General features: G+C 43.9%; 1 protein-coding gene across 1 annotated transcript; it reads right to left on the bottom strand.

Annotated features, from left to right (window-relative positions):
• Positions 1–4,795: 4,795 nt before the first annotated feature.
• On the bottom strand, positions 4,796–5,879 carry LOC147417405 (uncharacterized). Its single transcript, XM_086506469.1, has 3 exons — positions 5,514–5,879; positions 5,279–5,356; positions 4,796–5,131 (listed from the first exon to the last, which is right to left on the bottom strand). Exons 1-3 carry the CDS (start codon positions 5,877–5,879, stop codon positions 4,796–4,798), a joined length of 780 nt encoding a protein of 259 aa, XP_086362595.1.
• Between the last annotated feature and the right edge of the window lie 3,617 nt (positions 5,880–9,496).

Genomic DNA, 9,496 nt, shown 5'->3' with positions numbered 1-9,496 from the left:
TCTCTCTCTCTCTCTCGCTCCCTCTAGAAGAAACTATGGAACTAAAAGAGGCAAAGGGTTTTTCCCCATACATGACAAGGATGTAGGAGAGCACGTATGTGTCTACCCATATAGGATTTGACCAATAAGGACGAGATTTTGACCCGGTGGTCCTGATCTCCGTACACCTCTGGACCGAGGTGTATGGAGATCGGGCAAGACTAGAGAATGCGAGATAGTTTACATTGTGAGGAGTATATATATTAAAACAACATTCATAATCGTTGTAGATGGCAACGTCATCAACTAACATGGAGAAAAAGATTGCATGCTCGTGCACGCTCTACAAGTATCACATCCTGCGCCAAGCGTAGGAAATGTAATGAGCATGTGCACAAGTACGGAGAGTTTGCTAGAGAAATCGTACAGAATCTATGATACGACTCCTACGAAATGGGCATTGATTTTCATGACATAACACCTACATCTGAGAGAGAGAGAGAAAAAGGATTATGCGTGAAGGTCCGACCAATATAGAGCCAAGGATGGAAGCAAAAAAGGGCTTACAGAAAGAAGACGATGGCATGGAGGAGATGCTGGATGCCTTCTTCCAAACAAGCGAGGAGAACGCTAATGAAGCAGCACCAGAAGCTGTGTGCCTATCTCCTCAAGACATGTTGAAGAAGTTGGCACGTCAACCAATCTTTGAAGGCACCAAAATATATGTGCTTCGTACTTGTCGAACGTTTTTGAATCTGCAGTCAGTGTACGGGTGGTCAGATGCAAGCGTCACTGCTTTGTTTAGATACGTAACTTACAAAGAGATTTTCCGATTGCAACAGTGACGTGCTTGGGGAGATTTTTAATTTAATGTGGCTTAAACACGTTGTTGCGGGAGAAACTTCTCTCGGCTGGCAATGAAATGCCCCCCTCGAGGCCAGATGCAAAGCGATTATTGACCTCAATTGGCTTGGACTACAACAAGATTCATGCATGTCCAAATGATTGTATTCTTTTTCGCAATGAATTCGCAGATTGTCTGTCGTGTCCTAAGTGCGGAGCAATGCGCTACAAACAAGATGCAGTTGGCGAGACAGTGCCAGCTAAAGTGTTGTTGCATTTCCCTATTATTTCGAGGATAAAAAGCATGTTTCGTTGTGGTTCCATTGCAAAGTTGATGCGGTGGCATTCTACGAATAGATCCACTGACGCAACATTTAGGGTGCCCGCTGATTCAAAGGCTTGGAGGCACATTGAAGATACCTGGCCACATTTTAAGAGTGAACCACGCAATTTACGTTTGGGCATGGAAATGGATGGAGTCAATCCATTTGTCTTGAGAAGCTCATCATGGAGCACTTGTCCTGTGTGCCTTATCAATTACAACCTCCCGCCGTGGCTTGCCATCAAGAAGGGTCATTTGATATTAGGCTTGATTGTACCTGGTAAGTTCAAGGTAAAAAACATGGATGTTTATCTAGCTCCACTAGTTGACGAGCTCCAGGAGTTATGGCATGGGATCGACATAGAAGATGCGGTTGAACCAGCAGGACAACAGCATGCAAGGATCCATGGACTTCTTATGTCGACTATGCATGATTGGCCAAGATACGGTGAACCTTCTAGTAATGGTTCTTGATTTACAAAATTCTCACTATTCACAAGCGCTTTGCCTTGGCTTGAATCATGCTTTAATATATGCAGGGCTTACAACTTCGGGATACAATGCATGTCCAATTTGCGGGCCGTCTTTGGATGTGTACTATTCTGTCTCTATTCAAAAGACAATTTATCAAGGCCACCACTGTTATCTTCCAGATGGCCATCACTTGCGCGAAGGTCAGCTTGGTCGCCTCGAATGTCATCCTATGCATATACAGGAGTGGGGTCGCCAATGGGAGCAACATGAGGGGCAACCTGTTCTAGGAATGAAACGTTTGTCCATTCTCCATATGTTGCCGTACTGGGGTGATCTACTAATTAACCATTTGCTGGATCCAATGCATATATTCAAGAATGTGGGAGAGCTCCTCTGGAAGACAATCATGGGAATGAAAGATAATCGAGCTTCACGAGATGATTTCCAGTCAATTGGAAAGATGCCAGAGCTGTGGTCTTTCACCAATGCAGCTGGCCAAACAAAGCTTCCAAGAGCGCCATGGGTATTGCTAAAAAGCGAGGAACGACAAGTCAAAAGGGTGATTTCAGAGTTCAGGATGCCAACAGAATATATGCGATGTCTCAAGACAGCATTCACCTGTGACGATCAATTGTCAGGACTGAAATCGCACGATTGGCATAAGTTCTTGCAATTCATTCTTCCAATTGCGATCAAGGGGTGTTTAACGGCGGAAGTGCGGTTCTACATATACAAGATTTCAGAGCTGGTGCGGTGAATCTCTTCCAAGAAGATACGAGAGGAATCCATTGTAGTCCGAAGGGCTAACTCCATTGAAACAGTTTGCATGATTGAGAAGTATCTACCCACGAGCTGCCTAACTATCCAAATGCACTTGCTCGTCCATGTAGTAGATGAGGTTGCAGTGGCAAGTACATTTCACAGCCGTTGGATGTTCTTTCTAGAGCGGTTCAAGAAAACACTTAAGGGTTTTGTTCGCTAAAAAGCGCGTCCAGAGGGGAGCATGGTAGAAGGATGACTGGTGCAAGAGTCTCTTGTCTTGATGATCGAATTTCTATCCGTTTCTGACCCAGAAATGCCTCGACTATGGAGAGATGAGAAGGATGCAAGATTGGTGGGAGAGGAGCCGCAGAGGCAAGGGGTGCCGAAGAAAATGAACGACGCCATGTGAACGACGCCATGAAGTTCTGTATACTAAATTCAGAGCCGATGCAAAAATGGCTTGAAAGGTACGAAGAAGAGAAAGAGAGACGCAATAGGGAGCGACACAATTTCAGGAGAAGCCGAACGACTAGAGGCTTACCCTTGCCAGACTATCTTACTCCTCTACCTGAATTCCCTACAATGGCATGGTTGGACAAGATAGTGAGAGCAGCTCGACAGATCGGAGAACCCATATCTCTAGAAGAGGAAGAGCTGGCTATTGGATGTGACTGGAGGTATCATACATATATGGCATTGTGGTCGCATGGAAAGAATTTCAGAACACAACAATTTGACAGCAGAAGAAACACATTTGACAGTGGGGTAATGGTTAGTTTCATGCAAAAAAGCAGGGCCAATGCCAGAGACACGAATGAGAGAACTAGCAACCTGGATCACTAGCACACCTCAGACACCTTGGGGGGCACACGATTCTAGTCCCTCCAAGCTCTATATTGTACGGGCAGATGGTTCTGTTGACATGGATAGAGTCAGGACTGAGATGAGACAGCGGATTCGCCAGCTCGCGGAGCTGTAGTTTTCGACCAGCATTCTGACGCCTTGGTCTGATCAGGATTGCAACAAAATCAATTATATAGTGAATACCATCATGAGAGAGTATCAGCTTACTCCAGGTTCAGAGGATCTTCCGAGGAGGTGGATCAAGGGTGTTGCATGGGACACCATGAAACATCATCAAGATGCACCTCGTAAGGCTTTCAGGACCGGCTCGCCGAAGCCTTCGCGCATCCCACACGAGACATGGCAGCAAATCAAGGAGGATGAGTGGACAGGGGACACGCGGTTCAGATAGCAGCGTTAGGCTGCGGAGGTACGACAGATGAGCAGGGGAACATCTCATCTTGGCAGCAGAGGTTTTGACACCTTTTGCTATGAGTTTGTGAGTTTCCAATCCAATCCTAGCTATGGCATTTTTTAAAAACGCGATGAATCATGTATTCTTAATTACTTTGATTTTTGTATAAACGTAGAATCTTGCAATGCATCGAGCCCCGACACGCCAGGAGGAGACATATGGATATCGTAGAGGTATTTATGAAGTATTGAATGACCTTGCTGCCTCAGGAGAGCCTGTAGACTGGGAGACCTTAGAGTCTCGCTAATCGATTGAGGTGAGACATTAATATGCGTGAGTTGATTTAATTAAATAAGTATATGTGAAGTAATATCAATACTAATTTTGTGACTTATCCTATGTGCAGGTTGTGACGCGTAGTCATCATTGGATTTCATATATATGTTTTGTGAGACACAGACACGCTTCTATGTCTCTTTTCTGTATAGACATGGTTATGGTTATGGTTATTGTTTAGACATGGTTATGGTTATTGTTTTGTTTATGGTTATGTTTAACTTTATGGTTATGGTTATGGTTATGGTTATTGTTTTGTTTATGGTTATGGTTATCATTATGGTTTTGATCAATATGGTTATGGCCGGTTATGGTTTTAATTTGGTTATGGTTTTGCACAAAGTTCATTTCATTTATTTCATTTTCCTTAAATCTCATGTGAGATCCTACATGGATATAGAGGCGTATACATATGGTTTTTTTTTAAAAGTTTATGTTAAAACAAAGGAAACTCTGTCGAAATTTCTGCGGGAGCTGCACGATTGATTTTGGTGCTGCTCGCTTTCTTGGACAGAGGACAGGCAGTCTAGCTGTGGCTCTGTCCATCTTTTCACTTGGCACAGGCCACGTTGCCTGTCCTCTCCCTAAGAAATTTTTTTTCTGATATGGTCGTCGAAATATGCGTCGATAGACCCGTCGAAATACACGTCGAAAACAGAACCTTTCGACACGTATATCGATGCCTATTTCAACGTTTTCACAGGGACGGGTATTTCGACAGATTTTTCAACGGACCGCGTCGAAACCTGCGTCGAAGGCACCTTTTTTTGTTGTAGTGATTGAGACACACCCCGGATATAAAGACGGTTGTGGAAACAAGTCTATCTCTTAAAGGCAAGATCAACACATTGTTTCCATGTACGAAACACTCCATTTTCAGCACACTTTGAGGATACTATATTCCATGACTCCATCTTCCTGAAGAGCTTAGGAACCTCGCGGACCTCTTTAGCATCTTCCAAAAACAGCTTTGCATTGATAAGGACTTCCATTTCCTTCCAATCCCAATAGGCTGGCATATCCCCGCCGACTAAGACATTCAGTTTTTGCTGGTCAAACTTTGAAGCCTTTTTAGCTTCACTTTTGGGTGAAGGCTGCTTCTCATGTGGAGTTCTACGATCAACATTAGACTTCTTCAAACTCGCCATTTCTAGCCCCTATATCACAATTCAAATCCAATCACAAAGTGGTACACAAAGACAATAAACCATACAATGTGGAACTTTGGAATCCTGGCATGAGTTTGTATAAGTTGTTTACTTTTGAGATATGCAACAAATCTCAGCACATTGAGTCAAATTTACCTCTTGTTGCTTCCTTGGTGATTGATTTTCGAGATTGATATTCCCTTTTGAAGAGCTTCTCTTGACCCATTTCAGCCCCTACACCACCCACAATCTCAACATAAATAAAAAAACAGATACTGAGAAGTCAACAGCTTGAGACTAACTAATGTGCCCCTAATAATGAACTTCAATTGTGTTCAGCGAGAGAAAACATTCAGCTAAAAAGCTAAGAAAAAAACACAATAACTTTTACCTGGGCTTGCTTAGGTGCTACATCCATGGGCTTTTTCCCCTTGTAACTTGCAGGCGGTGAAGGCATGGATCTAGTAACATTTGATAGAGTTGTCAAGGGATTCCGTTTTGGTGTGCAGCATAGACTATCAACGTCGCTATCTTCTGATTCATGGAGGCCAGAAAGCATATCTAGGTTGGGCTTGTTTTTAAGGGCTTTCTCTACTTTCTTGAATCGCATGCTGTCACTTGTTGGCAAGGAAGTGTAGATGAGCTCTTGAGTATTGCTATCACCCAAGCTAATCGTAGCACCTTCTTCTTGCTGAGTGAAAGGAACAACTTCCACCTCCTGACTCCATACCTCGTTCAAATCCAAGTGAAGATCCATATGAGGGCCCGTACCACTTGTGTATGTGTGAGTGCCAAGACTAGAGAGAGGGAGAGCGGGAGAGAGGGTCACTATACAATCGTGCTAGTGTTTAATCCGCTTTTAATCCTACAGCTTGGAGCGTGATCTTCAACCGTGAGCACTCGAGCACTCAGATTGTGAATATCCATATTTGTATTATACTTCACTTTTGGCCACGAGTGGTCATGAGTGACCAATTTAATTTTTACGTGTGGCCTCGACATGTGGCCATTGGTGGCCAAAAATCCTTCGTGGAAACGGGCCCTATATATACTATACATCCCCCCCTGACATGCGTTGATGCCAGACACCCGGCAAGTGTCCGGAAGGCGGTAGGATGAGAGAGAGAGAGAGAGACAGAGAGACAGACACAATCCCTTCTGATCCCCGAGAGAGAGAGAGAGAGAGAGAGAGAGAGAGAGAGAGAGAGAGAGAGAGAGAGAGAGAGAGAGAGACTTAATGAAGCCCACGCATCCGTATCCGGATTCCTCTGTTTCTCTGTGTATGTAGTCTCTGAGCCAGTTCTCATGAGGGTTTGATTTTCAAAATGTTGGCAATATGTTGCCAATTTTTTGGTTTCACATGGAGTGTTTCCACTAAATAGTTGGCAACAAGTTTCCACAAGTTCCCAAACGGCTCCATGCCGAAGGGGTGGAGCAAGATGGCAACCACAAGTGAAGACAAAGAGAAAAAAGTGTTTTTCATTGAATGGAAGAAAAGACAAACTTTTTTTCCACTTCTCTCTCTATTCTCTCACTTACGTTTCCCATTCATTTTCCTTAAAAAAGAAATCTCTCCCACTCTCTCACGTTTTTAGATACCTTCCATGAGAACTCACAAAATCAAGTTGTTGGTTGGCAACAAAACCTCTCATGTGAACTAGCTCTCTGGAGTCTGATTGTGCCCCTTTGCCTGTAGCTGTAGCCCGTACCTCTACTCCATCTCGCCCACTTCATATATGCCGGTGCTTGATCTGACGATCTCATCACGTGAAATGCAACGACCCGTTGTTGTCTTTGTGTGTGTGTGTGTGTTCGTGTGTGCGCGCAGCTGGTCTGTATGTCTGTGTCTCTCTGTCACGCGTGGCCTGCAGATGAGGACAATATTGTTGGCGATCAGAGGCCTGCAGATGAAGACATTGTGGAAAAATTATTTCCATAAACGAACGCAAATCTTGCAAGGCTTTTGTCCTGCCATGCGGGGCCATATATTTGTATCTCGTTTGGAATTCAACTTCAAATTGGAAAGGCCAAATTTTACTCTTGAGCATAATAATTTCAACTTTCCTAATAAGCTTGCCACCTTTGTCCTGCTCCCCGCATTCCTCTGCTATCTACTCGCGCACGCCTTTACTCCTTGAATCTTCTCGTAAGCAGCACAGGCCCCTGCCCCCAACTCTCTTTTATACTTGATGCTTCTCTGCTTGTTTTCCTCTCTTTCGCATATGCTCAATGGCTTGCAGTATAAGTAGGCCGTGTAGCATCACCTACAGGTCTGTGCTGCGTGTGCATGCGACGTGGCGTGTGAGGATGGGTGTGTATGAAACTGGTCTGTGTGTGTGTGTGTGTGTGTGTGTGTGTGTGTGAGAGAGAGAGAGAGAGAGAGAGAGAGAGAGAGAGAGAGAGAGAGGATGGATGGATGAGGAGACGCATGCGCGACTACATGAGGAGAGGAGTGGAGGGGTATCAGGGAGGAGAGGACGACCAATTCAGATAGGCGGTGGCAGCAAAGTGACGCAGCAAGAGTTTGCATCCAGATGAGATTATCCCATCACCTAGGGAGTGGCGGCTGGGCCAGCTTCGCGGAGGATTTTATCCCATCACTTGTGTCATGGATCGACGGGATGGAAAGGTGAGATTTATAAACTCTTGCATTGAATTATTTGTATATGTGACGCCCATTCACATCTACATAGCTAGTAGCCCCATTGGTATGTCTTTTATTCTTCAATGGAGCGAATCACCACATGTTCAATTAGTTTAGATTTAAGATAAGATTTTGGATTGAGTTTTTATATTAGAGTCTACCTTCAAGATTACGGTAAAAAAATTAGAGTTAGACAAACGGTGAAAATATCTACTGTAAAAAGATGTTAAGATGCTGTGAAATGCTACAGCTAGAGAAGAGGCAAAGGGGTTTTGTCCACTACATGCACTATCATGAAGACATGGGTGTGTAACTATCTTGTACCCACAAATATAGGCATTGACCAATAAAGACGAGATTATAACCCGGTGGTTCTGATCTCCATGCACCTCTAGACTGAGGTGTGCGGGGATTGGACATGACTAGAGAATGTGAGGTAGTTTACAGTGTGAACAAAGAGAGAGAGAGAGAGAGAGAGAGAGAGAGAGAGAGAGATAAAAGACAAAGAATGCCAATAGAAGATTAAATTTGCTGTCCAGGTTATAAGATTTTTTCCCTCATTATGAGTAGTGACGAGGATGTGGGGCCGTGCAACCGAAGCACCTATCTTTCAACGAGGATCTTATGTCCTTGTAATCAATGCAAGCATGCTGTGCGACGGACAAGACGCGTTTCTTTGCACCACGTTTGCGAATTTGGCGAGCTCGATACATCTATTATAGATCGAGTTGTTGCCAATTATAACTCTTCGGAGTCTGACGCTGGCCAAGAGGCAGCAATCTTGCAACCCAATAGACATGTTTGCAGGCGCTTTGGTCAAGAAGCATATGTGAGGCCAGAAGATGTAGCTCGGGGGATGATCATGCAGACCACATTTCCAACGAGGCAATGTTTGAGCCCGAGATTGATGAAATGATCGAGACGATCATGGATTCAGAAAGGCTTATCTATGATGATATGAAAAGTGAAGCCGATACGCCATTGTATAATGGAGCACGTGTGTCTAGATTGAAAGGGCTTCTGGTTCTTCTCAACATGCAGGCAAAGTTTGGATGGAGTGACACTAGCGTCACAACGCTTTTCAGGTGATCTATTACAATTAGTTTACTTTAATAAAATTCTAAATGTATAATGATCTGATAGATTTTTACACAATTGTACCGTATTTTTATGTTGTGTAGATTGCTCAAAGAGCACATACTACCAGCTGATAATGTGATGCCAGATTCCCAAGAGGAAGCAAGAAAGATTTTCCGAAACTTGAGGATGGATTACAATTCCATCCACGCTTGTCCTAATGACTGCATTCTTTTCAGAGGGGAATACATAGACATGGAGAAGTGTCTGAAATGTGATTCTAAGAGATATCGAGTAGATCTCCACGGAACAAAAAATCCGCAAAAAGTTTTGCGACATTTTCCTCTTCTTCCTTGCATCAAGAATTTCTTTGAATGTAAGTCCATGGCCGCCCTAGCATCATGGCATGAGGAGAATAAATCTTCGGATGGTGTGCTACAGATTCCTGCAGATTGCGCAGCATGGAAACATATAGATGGAACATGGTCGGATTTTGCCAGGGAAGCTTGAAATTTTTGCTTACTCCTAGCTATGGATGGCGTAAATCCATTTGGTCAAAGATCAACATCTTACAGTGTATGGCCCGTTGTCATCGTCAACTAAAACATTCCCCCGTGGTTGACTACGAAGAAGGGGCAGGGGCGATATAAAGT

The sequence above is a fragment of the Adiantum capillus-veneris genome, chromosome 30 (assembly GCF_014529385.1).
Source record: "Adiantum capillus-veneris isolate H3 chromosome 30, ASM1452938v2, whole genome shotgun sequence".
NCBI classification, from domain to species: domain Eukaryota; kingdom Viridiplantae; phylum Streptophyta; class Polypodiopsida; order Polypodiales; family Pteridaceae; genus Adiantum; species Adiantum capillus-veneris.
This window is presented reverse-complemented; position numbering and strand designations above follow the sequence as displayed.